Consider the following 22,113-nt stretch of genomic DNA (forward strand, 5'->3'; position numbering starts at 1 on the left):
TCACTAGAAAATAGCTAAATCTTCAGGGGGACGCTTCTGTGCAAACTGCAAAGATAAGTACTTATATGACATCAGAAAAGGGTGCTTACAACAAGAATTAGAGGCAGGTTAACATGACACAATTGTGAATATTGTCAACAACAATCATTTTTCGTAATGGTGGGATGCTGACTTGAATAACAGTTACAAGAATACATCACAAACAAGTTTACATCAATCCACGAATAAAGATGACAGCTGACGAATTGATGTATTGCATCAGGCCCTCTTCAATGATTTAAACAAACAATGGATAACGATGAACGCTAGGACGAAACAGGAGTATAGAAACTGAAAAGTAGGTTACAGCCAAGCACACTTTGGAGAGCTCCGAGCCTCTCATATGTGACAAACTGGATATCTTGCTACCTAACTACCACTAATAGCGAGCAGAGAGGCCGACAACCATATCCTTCTGAAGGTACCAATAAGCACATGAAAAATTCTTTTGAGTAAGACATAACCAAAACACTTGTGACAAAAGAAAAATCTAAACCATTCATTGAATATCACCGGAAGAATACTATTCAGCAAATAAGAAATATGAAATTCTATAGAAATATATAGTGGTGATCAATTAACAGAGTTCCCTTCACTAACTCAATTTCTAGAAGTGTAAGACATAAATTATGCCAGCAATAAACATACCATTGTTCTCCTAAAATTTCACATTACAACATAGATATCCATCCTTTGATGTTTGATCCCAACCCAAACTCCCTTGTCAACCCAAGTCTACAAAAAGAACACCTTTTTAAGATTTTAGACCCAAAAGGATCTACAATGAACGAAATAACGCGTGGCATTGTACTCTAATTATCACTTATCACGTAGAAGTAGTCTTCATGGCCTTGAATGCTGGGTGGAGCAACCCTAGTTCATCCTTGACATCAAGTGGGTTGCTAGTCTCATTCCTGATCCTCTTCACCTTCCTGCTGCCAAGCGACTTGTGTGTAAACCCATACATTTGCAAGATCTGATTATCCCCAAAATTGAAAGCACGCTCCATCTGCTTGAGGCACCTCTCCACAGGGTAATCCCCAAACTTCCCACACGGCTTGCATCCGACAAAGTGAGTGACCAGTGGCCACCGGTGATCACCAAGTCCTGGATGGTAATTCTCAAGCATTTCCTCATACCTATCAACCAAGATACCCCAATATCCATGGAGGTAATACCCATTCTCAAGGTACACCTTGTCACCCCATTTCTCACGCTCTGTAGCAAGGATGTATACCATGGCCGACTGATCATCAGCCTCGAACACCGGCCGATCCTTCAAGTACTTGGTCAAAACCTTCCCGGCCTCAATACGGACAGGGCCCTTTGGTCCCATTGGTGCCCATGTATCAAGGAAATCAAGCGACCATTGGCAGTTGCGCAGCAAGAAGCTGCCTGTGTTGAGGCCAATCCAGTTCTTGTCGTCGTAGACCATCTCATCCCAGCCGTGCATGATGAGGTTGTAGGGGCCGTACCGCTCCCATGGCAGCTCGAATGCCATGTCGGAGAACATGGCGTCGGAGTCCATCCACCAGAGGAACTCGATCTCCGGGTGCGCGAGGAGCAGCGCGCGGAGGAGCGGGAGCTTGGCCCAGAATCCGGCCATCTCGGCGTCGAGCAGCGCCATGTTGTAGAAGATCTCGAGGCCGTGGACGCGGCAGTAGTCCATCTTGTTCTTGATGGACTTGAGGAGGTAGTGGTCGCCGACGGGGTTCTCGCACGGCTTGGGCGAGGAGCCCGTGACGAGCAGCACCCGCGGCTTGACGTCGTTGACGAAGGGCGGCGTCTCCGGGTGGCGGCGGTGCCACGCGGCCCGCTGTTCGTCCCAGTCGGAGATCTTGGGGCCCAGCGTGTAGGGCGGGTCCCGGAGCGTCCTCGGCGGCGGGTCCGGCTCGTCGTCCCGCTGGGCCGCGCGCCCGGAGGAGGACGACGAGCCGCCGCCCCTCGACAGCGCGTCGTGGTGCTCCGCCAGCGCGCGGTGCGGGTGCGAGATGAAGCGGTGGCGGAGCTCGATGAGGTCCTGCTGCGGCGTGCCGAACTTGCCCGCCCCGACGGTGCCGCGGAGCACGACGACGGTGAGCAGCAGGCACACCACGGTGAGCTTCGCGTTCCTCGCGAACCGCTGGATCTCCCGCATCCGCCGCTCCCCCACCACCCGCTCCGCCACCCACATTTTGCCCCCCTCCCTCTCCTCCCCCTTCCTCCGATCCCCCCACACCGATCAAACAAACAAACAAACAAACAAACAAACCCTCCTCCCCCAACCCAAAAGCAGCAAATCAAAAATGCAGGCAAGGAATCACCGGTATACCGCGTCTACGGCGACGGCGGCGGCGTCGGCGGCGCGGAGTGGTGGTGGTGGTGGTGGTGGTGGTGGAGGAAGAAGCCGAGGAGGTTTTGAACCGCGGAGTTGGAGGCGACTTAATAAGAGAAAGGGCGAGGCGGAGTGGTGCCGCGACCCGCGAGCGAGCGAAGCGCGCACGTTGGCCTCGGAGAGCGGATTGCGGTGGCTGTCTGAGCGATCGGGAGGCGGAATGGAAAGGGAAATCTGGGGAGACGCGAAATCGGAATCGAAATCGAATCAACCCCCTGACCCGGCCGCTGCAAGGAGGAGGAAGAAGGAGAAGGAGAAGGCGAAAGGGGAAGGTGGTGGTGGTAAAAGGGGAAGGGAATAGCCAGCCAACGCGTTGCGAGATGCGATGCTTCTACTCCTTTCCCTGCTGTAGCCCGGTAATTTGACTTGATCCTCTCGCGTGGGCGTATGACCGGTGGGGCCACCCGCGTGGGGCCCTACGGGTTTTGTATGGTAATTTTCTCTGGCTTTTTTTTTTGCTCGGTTATAAACGGGGGGTTAATTAACCAGTGGCGGCCAGTTGTAACCAGCCCAGGGGCAAGCGACGTCGCGAGGCGATTGCACATGACGCGGTGACTTTTCTCCAACGTTTAAACACGCGTCCCCATCAGCGGCCGTGCCACTACCTCGCTCAAACGAAGCGGGCCGTTCCGCTGCGTCGCTGACGGGTGGGCCATCGCGTCGACGCTGACCCACCTGTCAGTGGCGTGGTACTAGTTTGGGCGATGTAGCCGCCGGAGGTGGAGTTGTCGGTTGAGGAGCTAATCACTGGTGTGTGATGGCGATGGCCATAACGATGTTTTTTTTAAAGATTAAAGTGGACATCAGGGTATGTAAGCCAAATTACTCCTCTAGAAGCCCAGTTATTATGCCTTTTCCTTTTGTTTAGTTTGGGTTGGTAAGTAGCGCCAAACAGTAGTAGTTTTATTTTTCAACCATGTAACATCACATTGGACCAGGTTTCTCTCAAATATAATGTACTACGCATGTTTACGGTTCCGAGATGGCCTTCCGTTTCGGGCTATGACGGAATGACGGTTTTCGCGAAATCCGATAAAAAACCGGTAGATTTTGACCAAATTTCGTAAACAAATATTTGAATACAAATACCTAGAGTTTACCGATAAACTTATGAAAACCGGTCGGCTTTGGTGAAATTCCGAACGAAATCATCGAAATTTCAATTGGTAATTAGAAAAAGAGGTAACTGAAATTGTTTTCCTTTTTTAATTCGTTACTCTTTTTTTTCTACTATAAATTCCAGTAAATACACGGAACACATTAATTTTTTCAAAAAATTATATCCTAATAGGTTCTACGAATATTATACTATTTATAAGATTTTTTTTCCTTTTCTATCATTCAAATAGGTCTCAGATGGCTTTTACTTTCGAACCTCGTCGAAATCTCAAAATTTTGTGGAATGCAACCAGTTTTCGTCAAAATTGTTAACCTGAGTACTACGTGTACAACTGTACTAGTAGTACAGAGATATGGAACGCCTCGAAAACAGACTTCAACAACAGAGACGCTAGAACGAGGGGCAAGTAACCAGTAATCACTGCCACTTGAACGAATTCCGCACAGGGAGATGCAGATCCGATCTGACCCAGAGAACTCGGTGTTGGAGCGAGAGACAGACAGCTGAGAGTGCGTGAATTAGCATGTTCACGCACTGATGGATCTCTGAGCTGATTCCAAATTTCAGCACTGGTCTTCTTCATGGACCCTTGATCAGCGGCGATTATTGTAAAGCGGCCAGTACCGGTCGCCGTCAACACGGGAAGCTGGGGCCAGTGCCGCCCAAGAACTTGCACGTATCTGAAGCCAAACCAATTAATAAATTAAGCAATCAACCAAACTAAACCCATTTATTTGCCGGCCACTTGCTAGACCACGGCGTCGCCTGCATCCGCAGCGGTAAAACTACACAAAAAAGTGCCGGTGGATCCGGCGCTCTCCACTTCACTACCACCTCGGACCTTTCCAGCCGATCGATACGATACCTCCCGTGCTCCTCCTGCTCGCCAAATGCTTTCGCCTGCGTGCGCCGTATCATTCATCGCGAGCACCAAATTAAGCGCGGCAGAGGCAGCGCCAACGCGTGTGCCTTTTTTTTCCGCGGACGAGCCGGCCGTGGAATCGGCAAGCAAACATGGGCGCGTAGCGTTGATACTTGACCTCCTTTTGCCGTTTCCTTTTGGCTCTAGCTTCCTCAGGACGACGGGAAAAAGGCTGCACATTAGCATGTTCTTGATGGTTGTGAGTACTATAGGGAACATGGGCAGAAACAGGGGTCGTGCAGGCAACGCACGGCAGCAGAAGGCAGCGGTCGAACGAGAGTGAGACGTGCAGCCACGACCGGACCAGGCACCACCCAATCAACGAGCGGCGGCGACGAGTTCGCACATGGACAAGTAGCTCGCCGGGTGGGTACATAGGGCGGAAACTCTCCATACACAAGTCGGCCAGGACGACTAGTACTGTATCATGGCTATAATACTGCATCATGGCTAAATCGTATATATAAAACTACGGAACATGTTAACCATTTTTCAACGGATAAAAAATTGGAGTATATATAGTCTACTGTGGATGTATGTGTATCAGTGTATACAGTACCCATACCGAAATGAAAAAGCCATGAAGAAAAATGAAAAAAAGAAAGTATGTTTTTCCCCATCGGACCATACAAGCAAAACGCCTAGTCCATGTTTTTCCCCATCGGACCATACAAGCAAAACGCCAAATTGGACTAGTGACTACAGATCTTTGCTGAAAACAAATAAAGATTCTTAACGAACACTAAAGATATACTAAACCAAGCACGGTGGTGACCACAAGGAACACATATATTTGTTATCAAATGCGCTAAATGGGCCCTAGTGGTCTAGCAGATCAAAGCCAATGTAGCGAGCACAAAGCATTTGGGACCACGGCCCTACGCTGCTCAACATTGCACGACCAACTGACCTGGAATCATCGAAACCACACCCCACTAAAAAATCCCCAGTAGAGGAAAACAAATCTATCTCGTCTTGATCAGTTGAGCTCCCGACTTCACGTCAAAAATGAGTGCAGATGATCTCAGCCAGCTCCCTATAAACACAAGAGAACATGCTGTTAAATCACTAGGAGTTATCATTAGCATAGTGCAGACTAGCACAGCCACAAGGTACACGCCAGCTAAAACGAACCTATCCAGCATAATACCAGGCAGAGGGACCAACCAACTGGGCTATCAGCTTAAGGAAAATGTCACATGAGAAAATATTCATGGATTTATTTTTGGACGAATTGTTATTGAAAGCAACAAGGCCATTCAATGCAGATGTATATGACAGAGAAGCCGTGACTTCAGTGATCACCGCAAAATACACAAGTCTGAACCCATACTGCTAATCAGCAATAGCGTCCACACATGACAAATGGACCAAAATGTAACAAAAATATACATTTTTACTGCAAGAATTGCTACTTCAGTAGTTTTAGGAAAATGTAAAAGATTGGGCTTCGTGCAGTCAGTTCTCACTTTCTGGAACATCCTATCACCAAAGTCTATCATCATGGTGCATTAGATGAAACTAATCGCATTTCTGATACAATATTTTACAGTTCACAGCGAACAAACAGTAAACAGAGGAAACGCACAAACATGCAAATTTGTCCTTGTTCATGAATTGCTAAGCCTACATTAAGACTTGAGGAAAATACACAGAGTGATTATTAGCGTTCAACGGAAAAAACAAATGGAGATGTTCCGCACCTGTAGGCCATTACAAAGCTTACTCTGTGGGGGCAAATAAACCATAAACATTATCATGACCTTGTGGTTGTTGTAGGGTATAACTGAACCCATGCAAATTCCTCCTTGTAGCTGACATTTTGATCGCATGATCCTTTACATGTGTACACAACAATTGTTGCCCAATCAAGAGAGTCTGGCTCATTCTTCACACCAAAGTAATAAAGCAGCTGTGGCATTATCTGCAGTACAAATTAGTGTGATATGTAAGCATGTCTGTGTGAAAAAGGGGGTGGGTGCCTGTTTGCCCCTTACTGTCGTACACCTTAGGGATGGTAGGTCTTCACTGACTAAGTAGAAGAAATAATTTGAACTGATGGGATTTGAAAGAAAATACCAAACTCAACATAAAGGCTGCAGAATTATTTGATAATCTCATTTACAGTACTATTTTGAGCAGGGTATGAATTCCCACTAAGCCATGGTTTATTGGATACCAGCACAAGCCAGTAATAACAAAGAGCCACCGTCGGGTATATCTTGGCTCAGTCTGGCCTGGTATCACAACTGGTTAACAGGCAGTTGAGCTAGCAGCCATTAACTTTTGGGTCTTGACTCTAAAATTGATGCATTGGTGTCTGACAATATGCACAGTATGTACCCAGCGAATAATTCATACAGCAAAGATATAAGGGCAAGATATTTGGCATGAGGGAGTAGGGTTTGCAAATTTATTACTTGTGTTGCAATGTGCAACTGGATATAAGTGTATACCCACTATATTTCAGTGACGGAATTTGCCCCAGAAAAAAAAAAGACCAACCTGAAATTCATAGCATAGTGGACCTCTACAGTAGCTACATGATGGGATATCGGCATTTGATGGACAACCAGCCGATAACGCCCATAGAGGTTTGGCATTCTCTTCTCGACAGTATCTGCATAATGTAAGCAAGTTTATTCAAATTCCTGTAACATAATATTTTGAGAAAAAAATATGCAAGGGCACTAAAAAAGGCTAATTAGAACATTAACTACACAATGCTACTATTCTGACCAGGCAAAGGCTGATCAGTATACCACCAAATATAAAAAAGAATCCAAGCAACTGATGCAATCTCACCTCAATACTTGCTTTGGTGCTCTTGAGACCCGCTCTTGAAAAGACGCCCAGCATTTGTTGTCAGCATCAGCCTACAAAAATAGTAGTGGTTAACAAAAACAAAGATGAACAGATAAGCAAAAAAAAAAAAAAAAGAGAGAGAGAGAGGATGTAGGGTTAAAACCTCAAATTGATCCATCCATGACTGCATCATATCATCTGGTTTACCAGGTCTTTGCATCACCAAGGACTTTGAGTTACTCTCATCACAACTGTCAGAATCGAAAGCACCCTCATAGTCGATTGCAATCTCATATTCTGGCCAAGATTTGCTAGCAGGAACTGCAAAGAGATGAAACTATAAAAAAGAGATATGATTCAATGTTTACAAGCTTATCAAGCACTCAAATACAATCACCTTTTCCTACAGCAGGAAAAATAGAGCTTGAAGCTTCAGAAGAACTGATTAACTGTAGGCAATCACTCTTATGGCCAGAGCGCCAGTGCAGTGTCTGACAAATAGAAAAAAAAAAGTTCAACAAAGCATGCTTTAGGGCATATATAGATTAACGATTAGCGGGAAAATGACTTATAAATACCTGATGCTTCTCAGAGCAGTAGCGTGCTTTCTTGCAGCTACTACAGATTTTATCACCTTTCCATGTACCGCACCAATGGCAGACAGGAGCTGACAGCATAGTTGAATAATTGAAAGAAATCTATATTATTTGACTATCAATTAAAACAAAGAGTTCAACCATGAAAAATGGCCACCTATTAAAAGTTAAAACAGTTTAACAAGGCTGAAAAAGAAAAATGCTGCCTATGAAAGCATGTCACACAAGAAAATTCAGCAACTAGCATAACACATAAATCTTACACAGGGTCTCTGCAAATGAACAGAATGATTATCTAGACCAAAAAAAAGCTGGGAAAAACAGAAGAAATGCTTATTAACTTTAGAACATAATGTAGGCAGTACCTGACATGCTGAGAAAAGTTTTTGCAACAGTAGAAAAAATAATGAGGATGAAGCTTTAAGAATTTATCACATGGAAGATTCGATCAAGTCACAAGTCATTATCAATCAGATATTTATACAACAGCTAGATAAGTGAGGACCGATGATCCATACACATAATGCAGGAAACACATCATTTTGATACTTAGAATCATTAAGAAAAAGACCAAACATGGAAAGGAATGCCAAGCTGCCATCCAAAGAAGAAAAGAAAACTACCTCCTGGACATAGTGGCTTGTCAGAATCATTGTGCTTTGGTGGTTCACTTGAGTAGAAGGCATTACTACGGGGAAGCTGGCACCGGAAAACCTTCACGCTGTAACCCACAGCAGTCAAAATCAGCACAACAAAAGGCTATTAGCAAAACAGCTGTAGAACTTCAATTCACCTTCTACACGGATTGCCTTGTCTATGTTTCCACTGGTCGTGCTGGTCTCGGAGCAAGCATGCCATTGACGGGCACATGAACATGAACAAAGTGCGGTGAAATGATGCCGCATTGTCCTCAATCGGTGCATATATCTGAACAAAATTGAATCCTATTTGTGATTGATTTCACACCCAAACAACAAGTAGTCAGCTACAACTGCACTATCCACAAAGCAAACACCTGGAGGACGAACTGCAGGGGCTCGCCGCAGAAGCCGCAGCAACGCGAGTTCCCCGATGGCAAGTTCACAGGATCCAACCACGCCTGCAATACAGCAATTCACACAAACCACAACATCAACACCTGGTCGACGAATTGTACCAATTTAGCGAGTGAAGTTCATCAAAAACGCGTGCAATCCGTACGCACTGGGATGCCTCCGGCCTTGCTAGGGAACAGGTGGCGGAGGAGGAGGCCCGGGTGCTTCGGCTTCTCCAGAAAACCAAGCGTCACCTCCGCCTCTTCCTCCTCCTCCTCGTCGTCGTCCTCGTAGCCCGCGCCGTCGCCTCCGCCGCCGCCGCTGGCGGGTGGGGATCGGTGGGGCAGTTCGGGCTCGTCGTCTTCCTCATCCAGCGAGGTGATGGTGAGACCACGAAGCTTCTCGGCGTTGGACTCCATCCTCGGCGGCGGCGTGGGGGCAAAAATGCGTGCGTGTTCGGCGACTCGCACTTGAGAGTCGAGACGGGGAAATGGTTTGGGCGAAAAACCCTAGCTAGCCTCCTCTCGGGTTAATCTCAGCCGTCCGATGCGGGGCTACAAAACGAAACCGACCGACCGACACCGACCGAGCAAAACCTTTCGCCGCGCAGCCACCTAAACCCCTCTCCTCCCCCTTCCTCTCCCGCCGCCGCCGCGCGCGCGAGCCGGCGGCCATGGCGCCCGCGGCCGCCACCATCCGCGACCTGCTCACCTCCTTCAGCCCCGCCGCGGACTTCCTCGCCCTCTCCTCTGGCGACGGCCGCATCAAGGCATGGAGCTCGAAGCTTTCCGCCCGCCCATCCTCCAAACCGCCGGGAGCTGCACGGTTACTGATGATGCCATGGGCTAACTCGATCCTTTCCACCTCCATTGCAGGTATGGGACGCCGTGCGCGGCCACCTTCAGACCGAGTTCGCTGATATCCCGCCGGTGGAGGTGGGCGGCGGCGCGCCCGCCCCCGGGGCGAAGCGCGGTCACCTCGCACTGGACTACACCTGCATGAAGTGGGTACAGCTATCGAGCAAGGTGAGCATTGCCCCCAAATTTTCGAGCTTCTACGGTTGGTGTTGTGGTACCGTGTGCCTATCGTGTGCTCGTATTTTTGCCTTGCAGAAGAAGCGGAAGGCAGGGAGTTCGCTGCTGGTGCTTGGCACTGGCAGTGGAGATGTCCTTGCACTTGATGTCGCCGCAGGGCAGTGGAAGTGGAGGGTCACTGATTGCCACCCTGGGTACGTTTGGTGCTTCCATGGGAACTCGTGGCTTCATTTGTTAAACTATACTCCAAGCTCATTGAACCCTTGATTGTAGCTTTGAACATGTTTGGAATTTCTATGTTAATCTCCGCAAGCTTTAGCTAGATGTGTTCTCTTACATTGGAGTGCTTGTTTTTATGTGTTCAGGGGTGTCACAGCTGTAGCCTACTCGAAGCATGGGCGAAGTTTGTACACCGGAGGCACTGATGGCATGGTCTGTAGGATCAATGCCTCAGATGGCTCTGTTGTAGAGAAATTTAAATCTTCATCAAAAGCAATTTCTGCGTTAGCTGTGTCACCAGGTATGCCCATGAAATTACGCCGCTGGTTTTATGTCTGGTTTCACCCCCACTGAACTCCCCATTTGCTAACTATGCATACACTACTTTACTTCCTATGTTGTGTGCCTGTTGGTCATCTGGTTTACCTATATTGATGTTTTAGGATATTAAACTGTCTTCTTTAATATTTGTCAACTGTAACTTGATTGCCCTGAGGGACACTAATAATAGTTGAAGTGTTGAGTGTTTTTTGAAGTGTTGAGTGTTTTCTGTAACCTTTGTAATGAATAACATTTTCAACTTATTTTGCCGTGCTATTGTGTTGATGCCCCGCTGTTGGCTAATTTATGGCCTAGGAGTTCTAAGTGCCTCTTGAGATGTTCCCTTTTCACATGTAACATTAATGTTCTTCTCGAAGTAGAGATGGAAATGTAACATAGGTATACCTGTCGGACACACGAATTGAATAAAAAAAAGCCCAGAGTTCTTCCTTGAAATATGGTGTATTGATTATGCATATGGATTTAGCTTGTTGCATGAATTTGAAGCTTAAAATCTTTATTTATCAATTAATAAGATGTATGTATAGAAATATTCTCTTTGCTGATATTTGTAGTTTGCTTAGGCCTTTTAGGATCTAATGTCTATATTGATTATATGTCTTGTGCTGTAACAAAACATGCGTATGAGTATGTTGCACTTACATCTAGTCTCTATCTGAACCATGTCCACCCTAGCTCAAACTTCAAAGTAACAAATACTGCTTTTGCTTCATTTTATTAGATGGGGAGATTTTAGCAACAGCTGCTGGCCAGTTGAGGACCTTTGATGCTTCTGATAACAAGAAGATTCAAAAATTCTCTGGCCATCCAGTGAGTGTCTTTGCTTCCTCGTCCTTTAAGTGTGTTCTACTTCTGAGATTGTTTATCTTTCTGCTCGTATTATTTTGTCCTAAAATGCTAACCTTCTGCTATTGGCTACCCTAAAATTAACATTTTTAGGTAGCTGTGAGGAGCATGGTTTTTAGTGGTGATAACCAATATGTTCTGTCATCTGGAGTTGGGGAACGCTATGTTGCCATTTGGAAGTTGGGTAGTGGTAAAACTCAGAGTTCAAGCTGTATACTCTCTATGGAGCATCCAGCGATCTTTGTGGACTGTAAATGTTCAGACATTAATGATACAGAAGGAGAAATACATGTGTTGGCTATTTCTGAGATTGGTGTCTGCTACTTTTGGTCTGGGACTAATATGGATGACCTGCGTAATAAGAAGCCCACTAAAATTGCATTGTCTGATTCCTCTCTTTCAAGATCTAAGCAAGGTTTTGCAATATTTGCCGCAAAACTGCAAGGAATAGATGGCCCTAATTCTGCACATGTTCTGCTGGCTTATGGATCTGTGGTGAAACCGTCTTTTGACAAACTGTTGGTTCGTTATGGCATGGATATTAGTTTGGGTGTATCTGATGATGGAGTTCTCTTACCCATGATTCAACCCACAAAGCCTCAGAAAGGCCAATCTGCTAAAAAGCAAGGTATACTGCTGGTATTTATAGATATACACATAATCCTGCACTTCTGTTTGGTCCCTTGCCTCCATTGCAGAACTCTCAACTATTGTCAATGGTTACTCTTGGGCTAAATCTCAATTGTTTTCTTGTAGGAATTATAACGGCTCTAGACCATGCTAATGCAGAAGATTCAATCCTTCCTCTCCCACAGCTCCATACGCAGGAAAAGAAAAGGAAACATAATGCAACAGAATCCAGTGGTGACATCCAGTCTGCACCTCATAGTGACCTTAGTTCTACAAAATTGATTGAGAAAAGAGGTAAATCATCTGTTTGTAGCATCTTCAGTAGTCATAATGCTTTTGTTCTCATGGCAGTGTAGATACGAACTGGTACATAACTGGCACAGTTAGCTAGTGGAAGTGTGGAACCACATAAGTTTGTATAGTACATATATGTGTGCTTCCGCATGTTTGGGCAAACTTCAAATAAATATACTATAACATCTTATAAGTTACAAATGAAAATTATTATTATAATCCATTCTAATAATTATATACATGAGTGCATGAGATCAATCTACCTAGCCTACGAATACGCATGCAAAATAACCTGGTCTTTTACAAAAGATCCTTCAAACAACAAACATGTTTTCGGGAGTGGGGAAATGGGTGTAGAGCACACCCATTCGCCTCCAACTCCATCTCAAAGGAAGATAAGTGACGTTATGTGTCCATATGATCTTTCTCTAGAGACTTTTAACTCTGTGGGAGCAATTTATTGCAGGGGCCTATACCCTTGTGGTTTTCATGGCAAGAATGTAACAACTGCTATGAGCAATAATTCTAGTCTCTCAGTTGTTATAGGTTTTACTATAGTTTTAACATTAAACACAAATTTTGTTATATTTAACATGTATTTCTGTTAAATTGATCTTCACTATTTGCTCAAAAACCCTTTTGCTTGTCTAGCTCCTGTGCAAAGAATTGAAGATGACAGTGTATGCATCGAAGACATGATGCGGAAGTGTGGAGTTATTGATTCTAGAGTTGATCAGGGCATGGAAGGTCATCCTAGCATACCCACTAGTATTTTATCTGATCTATTTGGCAGCAGCAGTAAAATCGATGCTAATTTACCCAACAAGAAGGTTTGTGAGAACTGAATTTCAGTCAAATGTTCTGTACTTCCACCATATAACTGTTTGCATGTTTACACATTACAGTATATATACAACTGATGAAACCTGATGCATTGATATGGTTCAACAGATTCGAGCACATCTAAGATCCTTGAAGCCTGGAGATGCTTGCGAACTTTTAGAAAAATTAGTATCTTCATGGAAAACAAGGTGTCCATGACTCTTTTCCCATGTTTGTTCCCCCACAACGCATTTTCATTCGTTTTTATCCTTGTATGCTTACCAATTGCTGATTTATTCTCTACAGATCTGGTAGTGCAGAGGTTGTTTTGCGGTGGATATACTGCTTATTAATTATCCATGGTCGTTTTATCCCCTTTGAGAAATCTAAAAAAATAATTAGCGACCTTGAGAAGGTATTATATGTGTTACCAGTACTATCTCTTGTGTGCTATGCAGATTATTTGAAACATGTTACTGTTGTGGTTGTCATCATGCTGTGTTGTAGTGGAGTTGGGGGGTTAAGCTATTAGCAACTATTGCCTTAAATGACTGCAGAATGTGGATAACATATTCTGATTCTAATTTAAAGACCACCAATGCAGGCAGGGTATTTCAGAATATAGTTTCGTGACCTATTTTTCTGATAAAAGTACAAGTAACAATGATGGCAAGAACTCACCTTTGATGAGAACTTGCCAAGTCACAATCTGAGCCATTTGATCCACTCTAGTGGATGCTAATGTAGTTGTTTTCCCATGAGAGTTCTCAAGTCGTCATTGAACAATGGATTCCCATTTTAGATATCTCCTGACAACTCAAACAATGTTGTATTGACACTTCATAACATCAATTAAAAAGTCATGTGCAGTATTGAGCAAAGCACATAGAAAGTTAAAGAAATAAGCATGCTGTGTATCTAGATTGGGAAGATGTCATGCTATGCAGTGCTAGTAAATTATAGATATCTTTATTTTATGTACCATGACTGATTTGATCAAGTTGCCCCCACCAATGCTGGCCAATTTCTGTTATGTCAAATCTGGGGTTGTCAATTTGGCTGCCCAAACTTATAATAAATTTACTAAAGTATATTGCATGCCCAGTATTTACAAATGAAACACTTCCCAATTTCAACAACATGGTCAGATTTTGATCAATATTACTTGGAAAAAAACTGAGACTATAACTGTGTGTTTACTACGTCAAGTAAAAGAACTGAAAATTCAAAGGTCGAACTGAACCACTGAAACTATGAGCTTACCATGTCGAACATACAAAACAAAAAATTGAAATGAACCATTACAGCTATGTGTTTTTCTTCTATTTTCTTCTTTGGGGAATTGCAACTATTAGTTTACCATGCGAAACAAACAAAACCAAAGTTGAAGAGATTGAAAGAAACCATTTTTCGTTTGCAGATGTGTGGGGAAAGATACAAAGCAGCTGAAGATTTACTGAAGCTTTCTGGTCGTCTTCGATTGCTCATGGCTCAGGTTTTAACCATTAATAATACTGCGTAATGAGTCAATATTCTTAGTGTATAAGTTAATGATGATTTAATGATCATGTGCGTACTTCACTTTTGTAGATCGTCAAGGATCCAAATGATGTTTCTGAGCTTCCATCAGAGGAGATGCAGGATTCAGCGGCTGCTCAGTCTGATGAAGAGGAGGAAGATGATGAAATTGATGAAACGGTGTATGGTGAAGACGCTGATTCGTCTCAAACAAGTGATGACGACGCTGAATAGAAACACTGAGACTAAGCGTAGCATTCTTATGATGTGTTGTTTTATATTCAAACTTGATTACCCCGTAGTCAGGTTTGTATGACTAAGCAACCCCGAAGGGTTGCGCAGAATTTTGACGAGGCGAAGCATCCTCTGAATTTCACCTCGGTGTTTCTCCCCTGCCTTCACCTTTTACCACAACACGGCATTAAGACCGAGCTAAAGCTCATATGCCGTGGTTAACTACTTGATGGGTTCTCTCAAGTGTTAATGCCTGCTTTTTTATCACACCAACCCAATAACTTTAGTCCAAGATTTAGATTGGTGATCACTGCATCACTTTGATCACACCAACCCAACAAGTAGTCCATGATCCAACAGATGGTGATCACAACATCACGTTGACTACAACGACCGTGTAGCCAACCCGGCGAAACTTTCTTCGCCTTCAACTAAACATTGACAAAAACGACATGCTAACTGGGGGGCCTCCTGACGTGTCCTTCCAACCCCCCCGGCCTAGTAAAGAGATAAACGAACCGTCGGCGCCATCCAATTTGAACCGTCGCCGGCCGGTGCTCACCAGACACCAGAGTACCAGACCCATTCAGGCCAGGGCTCACCAACCCCCCCACCTTTGGCGCTACCTATTTAAACCGCTAGCTGCCACTCTCTCCGGCATCCACTCAAGCAGAGCAGAGCAGCGGCAAAGCAAGTGATCTCTTTAGCTCGGATCATCTCTGCATTTGCATTTGCAGCTGCTCGTCACGGCAATGGCATCCACCAACAGCTGGACCCACGAGATCGAGTCGCCGGTGGCCGCGCCGCGCCTGTTCCGCGCCGCCGTCATGGACTGGCACACCCTTGCCCCCAAGATCGCCTCCCACATCGTCGCCAGCGCCCACCCCGTCGACGGCGACGGCAGCGTCGGCAGCGTCAGGCAGTTCAACTTCACCTCAGGTATATATATATATATATATACCGCCGTCCACTAAGCTCAATATTCCATCATCCCCGAGATGCACTTGATAGTGCGGTGGCAAGGGGTGTGTGGTTTCAACTCTGACGTCCGTCCCGTGTTCAATCCCCAACACGTTCATAATTACATTCACCTGCTGTTCTTTCTGCAGCCATGCCATTCAGCCACATGAAGGAGAGGCTGGAGTTCCTGGACGTGGACAAGTGCGAGTGCAAGTCGACGCTGGTGGAGGGCGGCGGCATCGGCAAGGCGATCGAGACGGCGACGTCGCACATCAAGGTGGAGCCGGCGGCGAACGGCGGGAGCGTCGTGAAGGTGGAGTCCACGTACAAGCTCCTCCCCGGAGTGGAGGTGAAGGACGAGATCACCAAGGCTAAGGAGTCCCTCACCGGCATCTTCAAGACCGCCGAGGCCTACCTCATTGCCAACCCGGACGCTTACAACTAAATCGTCATCATGCCTATGCCCCCAAAATATGTTTGATAATATTTGATCTTTGCGAGTGTGTATGATCGAAATAAAGCTGCTTCCAAGCAGTGAGTGAGAAGTGAGCAGCGAGAAGCTTGGTGTGTGGTTTGGTTGCTGTCGGAGAATGGTTTTGTTTGACATGATGCTGTCAACACCGGCTATGTTATGTATCTATCTAGCATCTACCTGTTGGTTTTGCGTGGGAATAAAAACATACTATAAAAGATAATGAGCTCGGAAGCTACTATCTGTGAACTGTGAAGTACTCTGCTTTGGAAGATATCAGCTCACTGTCTTCTGCTTCCTCATAGAAAGTTTCACTGAACATGATTACATTTCACTCCTTTTCAATGAGGATTAGATAGCATATCAGTAATCAGTCTGGTGAGGCCGTCGAAAATTGATTTTTGTATCAATAACTATTGGTTGCCACCATTTCTACCTATCATGTAGTACTACACTAGGGAGGTGGATTTTTTTCCCCCGGAGAAAGGATGTCCCTCTCATTTTAATGTTTTAATAAGATAGATAAATATGTGAGATATCAGTACATAAATATGTAAGTATAGATCATTTCCCAAACCTTTATGAAATTGGATGACCTTCTTTCAGCTGTCCCGGCAAAAAAAAAAATCAAAGTAGAAAAATTAATAAATTTGGCTATGTAGCGTAAGTTGAATTTAAACTTACCCCTTTATATAGTGATATATCATATATTTTTCTTTCTTGTTATTTTTTTAAAAAATATGATTTAGATGGCATGCAAATACAGACGAGAAGAAATAAACCTTCCTTACTAGTTACTACTCTATCTTTTAAAATTCTAATAGTATACTGCTGTACTAGTTACTAGTTAGAAGCAAAAATCGTTTTTCATACTGATACAAGATACAAATGATGTTTCCTTGTCGTCTAATCCATTTATTGCATTCAAATTAACTTTCAAAATTATTTTGAAGCACATTCTAAATTATTTTGCATGTCTAAATTAACCAGAGCAAATTTTATAAAAATTATGATTGTTTTGTGTGTGTTGTTGGATTTAGGGTAGTATGCTTGTTTGTTTGGCCTGCGGCCTGAGTCCGGGACATTTAACTATTTGCAATTCATAATCCCTCATGTATCTATAATATGTGAGTCTAGTAACAAATTTTTAATTACCCATTCAAAAGTGACAAATAGTTAATTATTCCCATGAGTCCCTGTTGAGAGTTGTGTGCGGTGTTACCGTGTTCGAAAGCTGGAGTCCCCAACGCTTTGTATCGAACCAAACCTTACGCTTTCAGTAAAAAGCTGGGCTCTCTGGGCCTTTCTCTAAAAAAAACTATGATTGTATTTGTTAATTACCGGTTAGCACAATTTAAACAAGTCATTTAAAAATTTATAACAATAGCTGATGATTTTAGAAAACTACAACTTAATTCATTTTGTAGAACTAAATTTACCATAGTTAGTTAACGTATATTCACAATCAACTTTGTTTTTTCATTGTGATATGTAAAAGTTGGATTTTATGTTACATGTTTGTAGAGAAATATATCACATGTTAATACATCATCTCAATGTTTAAACTATTTTAAATAGCATGCAAACAACGGTAACGTTCCCTTCAGAGTTAAAATCCACTCCCCTTTGGCAGCTAGTACAACTTGCAGTTTGCAAGTTCATCTCCTGCATTAAAACTAGCAAAAGTTTGAGTACGTTTCAGAAACAGAAGTAAAACTCTGTCAAACCTTATCTATTAGTTTCACCATTTGTCGATCAGTAAAAACAATAATCGATTCGTAACAACCCGTACAACACGTAAATATAATTAAGTAGTACTAGTATATGCAATGTACTACGCGTACGCAAATTCTATGGAGAAAAGAATGCATTTCTATGGATTAGAGTACAGCAGAGAACGCTATAGAGATCACAGGAGTTGACGACGACAGCAACATGATGCAAACAATTACCCGCTAGCATATATATAGGCCGACGAGACGACGCACGATGGATCAGTGTATCCTCCCTGACTGCTCCTGCGGCAACAGGCCGGGGATGAACGGCACGCCGAACTTTGGGAGCCACGTCTGTCCCTGGATGAACCTCTCGACGGTGTACTTCTGCTGCGCCTGCTGGTACGTGACCGTCTTGACCCCTCTCCACTTGGCGCGCTTGCTCATGTCGGCGCCGTCGCCGCGGTTCTCCACCTCGGCGTAGTAGCAGGTGTTGAGGCCGAAGTCGCCGAGCCACGGCAGCCACCCCTGCGGGTCGATGAACCCGCCGATGTCGGACTGGATGTAGAGCGTCCGCGAGTACTCCTTCCACGGGCGGCCGAGGAACGTCTTGAACTTGGCGGCGTCGGCCTTGAAGTCCTCGTGCGGCTCGATGGTGCAGTTGTGGATCACCGTGCCGCCCGCGGAGTGCTTCTCCTTGCGCCCCTGCGCCGTCACGATGTTCTGCTGGTTGTCCATGCACCGGCGCACCTGGATCCGGCAGTTCTGGAGCACCACCTGCGCGTTGCCGAAGATGAAGTCGATGGTGCCGGTGATGGTGCAGTCGCGGTAGTACTGCCTGCTGGTGTGGGTGTAGAGCGTGTCCTGGTGCCCGTCGAACTGGCACTCGTAGAACGCCGACTGGTCGCTCTGCACGCGGAGCGCCACCGCCTGGTGGTTCTTGGACCCGGCCGTGTTCTCCACGCCGATGCCGCGCATGAAGAACCCGTTGCCGATCGCCTCCATGGTGGCCGTGTCCTTGGTGGTGATGTTGAGCATGAAGCTCTTGTTCCCCGTGATGATGGTCTTGGTGGCGCCGTCGCCGATCATCACCAGGTTCGTCACGTTGCGCGCCACCGACACGTACTCCTTGTACGTCCCGGCCTTCACGTACATCACGTACGTCCCCGTGCTCTTGACCGGCACCTTGGCCAGCGCCTCGTTGATGGTCTTGAAGTCGCCGCTGCCGTCCGCCGCCACCGTCACGTCCGGCTTGAACTCCTTGGAGCCCGGGGTCGCCTCCAGCAGCCGGCGCTTCGCGTTGGACATCCACACGGGCACGCCGTCGTCGCCGAGCAGCCGGCGGCTGAATCCGGTGATGTCCAGGTTCGCCAGCGTGTCGGCGAACTGGTCCACGATGGCGAGGATGTTCTCCGTCAGCTCCTGCGAGCTCTTGAGCGCCTTGCGCATCTTCTCCGACGCCTCCGTCGACGTAGAGTTCTCGAACCCGTCGAGGCACGTCTCCTGGTACGTCAGCGCCGAGCTGAGCCACGTCTTGACGTCGTCCACGGCGCGCTTGAAGTTGCTCGTCTGGAACCCGCCGAGCTTGTCGAACGTCGTCTTGAGGTCGTCGATGGCGTAGTCGAGCAGCTCCTCGCAGTCCTTGAGCGCGTCGGACGTGCGCGGGTCGTTCTTGAGGTCGTTGAGCACGGCGGACTCCCTCACCGCCTTCTCGATCCGCTCCGACGTCGCCTTGAAGATGGCCTTGGCGAGGTCCGTCGGGTTCGTCGCGTTGCCCGCCGTCTGCTCCAGCGTGGTCTCGCACGTCTCCCGGTAGTCCACCGGCTGGCAGAACGACTTGATCGACTTCACCGACGTCGACAGCTCGCCGTCCTCCTTGGCATTGCTCGACCCGTTCTTGAACGACACCACGCACACCGCCGCCACCACCGCCACCACCAGCACGGTCGACGCGCCGATGATCGCGCCTTTGCTCATTGCAACACAATGCAACCACCAGTCGACGATTCACGCGAGATATGTATCAAATGATCGATTTTGCGCGCGCGCGCAAAGGCGTCGGGATCGATCGATGCGTCGTCCCCTACCAGCGGAAGGGGTCCGGTTTATTCGGTCTAAAAATTGGAGCAACGAGGAGGAGGAGGAGGAGGAGGAGGAGGCGGCGGCGGCGGCGGCGGCGGCGGCGGTGGCATCTCTTATACGTGCCCGCGCTAACTTTGGACATGGCGAAAAACGACGGTGGTTGCGCATGGGCGTCGGAGGTCGCCACAGGCCGAGGTGAATGGAGAGCCACACGACGGATGCCGCCAGTTTGTTTGTGCTTTGCTCGTGGGGATTTTCTAGTTGCATGCAGGCAACCATCTGAAATTTTGTTGTGCTATCGGCTCTGAAATTTTGTTGTGCCGTACTGCCGTCGGCCACTACCAAGGGTGAAGCTCCTGGAGCTGCTATTGGTGGAGCTGCATGTAGGCGCCATGTTGAATGAAGGCCACGCCAATGTGTCCGATAATGCTTATGCACGGGTGCCCGATGAGAGAGAAAAATATCTGGCGCTCGCGCCTCATTCCACGTCACTTGGCTCCCCACACCTCGCTCGGCTCGCCTCCTCTCCCCCGTTCGGCGCCGCCTCCTCTCCCACGAGCTCTCTCGCTTGCGCCGCCGTCTCTCCCCAGCCGACCTCACCCGCACAGTCTCCTCTCCCGTCAATCTCGCCCGCGTCGTTTTCTCCGTTGGATCTGCCGCCGCTTTTTGTCTTCCTGGACGTTGACGGCGGCTTCGTCCCCGTGGTGGCGGCCGACGCAGAGGACGACACACGCGCGACGAGGTGATGGTGGCGGCGGTGGTGGTGGAGGCTCGCCGGCTCCCTCTCTCCCCCGGGAGCACTCTCTCCTCATCTCCGCCGCCCTCCCCCTTCTCCTCCTCTAGATCCGATGATGGGAGTGGTGGAGAAGACCTACGCGAGCAAGCCTGTGTTTATCAGAGAGAAGGAAGATGCAGTCCAGACTAGGTTCTGTGTGTGTGTTTTTTTTTTTTTCAAGCTAGTATACTCGTAATGTTCTTTTGTGTTTGGATCAAATGTTAGTGGATATTTCGATAGTGTTCCATATTTCTATTTTCGACACACGGGTTTTGTTGATGTTTCAATGGTTCAAAAACAATGTTTCAGTTAGTGTACTCGTGATGTTTCTTTGTGTGTGTATCAAATGTTTGAAGTGGATTTTAGATAGTGTTTAATATTTTCAAGTACACGGGGTTTGTTTTGATGTATACAAGGTTTAAGCGTTTCAATGACTTAAATCGTTTATTGCATATGTTGAATCAAATTGTTTCATCTAACGATCTCACTATGTTTCACTTTTTTTTAAGAACTGTAACATTTTTTTCTAAGTGCTAAAACATTATTTTTATAAAGGGTGAAACAACGTCCAATTTTAAATCGGGTGTCCGATTTGTAGACGGCTAGGCGCCTCCCAGTATGTTGCGTAGGATAAAACCATCGTTCAGGCCGGTTAGGGAGGCAAAACGAATCGGTTTGGTAGTTGAGGGATACCTATCAGACTCGTCTTATTCCATATTTTTACTAGTATGGGGTGGGAGTGGAAGAACTCGAAAGGCCCATAACTCAGGGACTAGCTAGTAGAACAAGGAGGAAAGGAGGCCACCTTTTTACTCAGCCTTACTGTTGAAGTGTCGATGAAAAACTGAAAACATAGATAAGTCCAGCATGCAAGTGGTTAGCCTCTTAAAACGTGTCGACGATGATGTATCACGTCACGTACGTTCTCGTGCAGATCAAAAGGGGAGGCTAGCATACACGGCCTCGGCCTGTACAAGTTGTACTCTACGGAGACAGCGACCTCAGCCCTCCGAGACGCAAAATGGGACGGGTCAATTCACCCAAAAGTTGGAATACTTGGGGAAATATCAAGGGCTGTGCTCTCTTAAAAAAAAAACCATCAATAAGCTTAAAGTCTTCCTCCGTTTGCTTGACGTATAATCGATCCGTTGGCTTTAAGCTTATTGATGGTTTATATATATATATATTTTGATGTTAATGAATCTTAGATATAACATCAACATAAATATAAAATATGTTAGAATTACTCATATTGTGATACGGACGGAGTAGTAACAAAG

At 46.2% G+C, this 22,113-nt stretch overlaps 5 protein-coding genes across 5 annotated transcripts; 2 read left to right on the plus strand and 3 right to left on the minus strand.

Annotated features, from left to right (window-relative positions):
• Positions 1-574: 574 nt before the first annotated feature.
• On the minus strand, positions 575-2,717 carry LOC127766606 (probable xyloglucan 6-xylosyltransferase 1). Its single transcript, XM_052291700.1, has one exon. The coding sequence runs from the start codon at positions 2,210-2,212 to the stop codon at positions 866-868; it is 1,347 nt and encodes a 448-aa protein (XP_052147660.1). The 5' UTR covers positions 2,213-2,717; the 3' UTR covers positions 575-865.
• Positions 2,718-4,986: 2,269 nt separating this feature from the next.
• Positions 4,987-9,395, minus strand: LOC127766115 (uncharacterized). Its single transcript, XM_052291168.1, has 11 exons — positions 9,061-9,395; positions 8,872-8,955; positions 8,650-8,783; positions 8,480-8,577; positions 7,839-7,927; positions 7,658-7,751; positions 7,424-7,581; positions 7,261-7,331; positions 6,961-7,075; positions 6,159-6,379; positions 4,987-5,491 (listed from the first exon to the last, which is right to left on the minus strand). The coding sequence occupies exons 1-10, from the start codon at positions 9,307-9,309 to the stop codon at positions 6,212-6,214; spliced, it is 1,260 nt and encodes a 419-aa protein (XP_052147128.1). The 5' UTR covers positions 9,310-9,395; the 3' UTR covers positions 4,987-5,491; positions 6,159-6,211.
• A 96-nt stretch (positions 9,396-9,491) lies between these two features.
• LOC127766114 (uncharacterized) lies at positions 9,492-14,971 on the plus strand. The gene is made up of 12 exons (XM_052291167.1): positions 9,492-9,659; positions 9,766-9,915; positions 10,003-10,118; positions 10,290-10,444; positions 11,207-11,295; positions 11,425-11,959; positions 12,088-12,255; positions 12,907-13,085; positions 13,207-13,286; positions 13,384-13,492; positions 14,498-14,572; positions 14,668-14,971. The coding sequence occupies exons 1-12, from the start codon at positions 9,564-9,566 to the stop codon at positions 14,827-14,829; spliced, it is 1,914 nt and encodes a 637-aa protein (XP_052147127.1). The 5' UTR covers positions 9,492-9,563; the 3' UTR covers positions 14,830-14,971.
• Positions 14,972-15,474: 503 nt separating this feature from the next.
• Positions 15,475-16,484, plus strand: LOC127766116 (pathogenesis-related protein 1-like). The gene is made up of 2 exons (XM_052291169.1): positions 15,475-15,768; positions 15,939-16,484. Exons 1-2 carry the CDS (start codon positions 15,582-15,584, stop codon positions 16,232-16,234), a joined length of 483 nt encoding a protein of 160 aa, XP_052147129.1. The 5' UTR covers positions 15,475-15,581; the 3' UTR covers positions 16,235-16,484.
• A 1,500-nt stretch (positions 16,485-17,984) lies between these two features.
• On the minus strand, positions 17,985-20,128 carry LOC127768297 (probable pectinesterase/pectinesterase inhibitor 21). The gene has a single exon (XM_052293846.1). It carries the CDS (start codon positions 19,951-19,953, stop codon positions 18,256-18,258), a length of 1,698 nt encoding a protein of 565 aa, XP_052149806.1. The 5' UTR covers positions 19,954-20,128; the 3' UTR covers positions 17,985-18,255.
• Between the last annotated feature and the right edge of the window lie 1,985 nt (positions 20,129-22,113).

This window comes from Oryza glaberrima, chromosome 3 (assembly GCF_000147395.1).
Source record: "Oryza glaberrima chromosome 3, OglaRS2, whole genome shotgun sequence".
Lineage (NCBI taxonomy): Eukaryota > Viridiplantae > Streptophyta > Magnoliopsida > Poales > Poaceae > Oryza > Oryza glaberrima.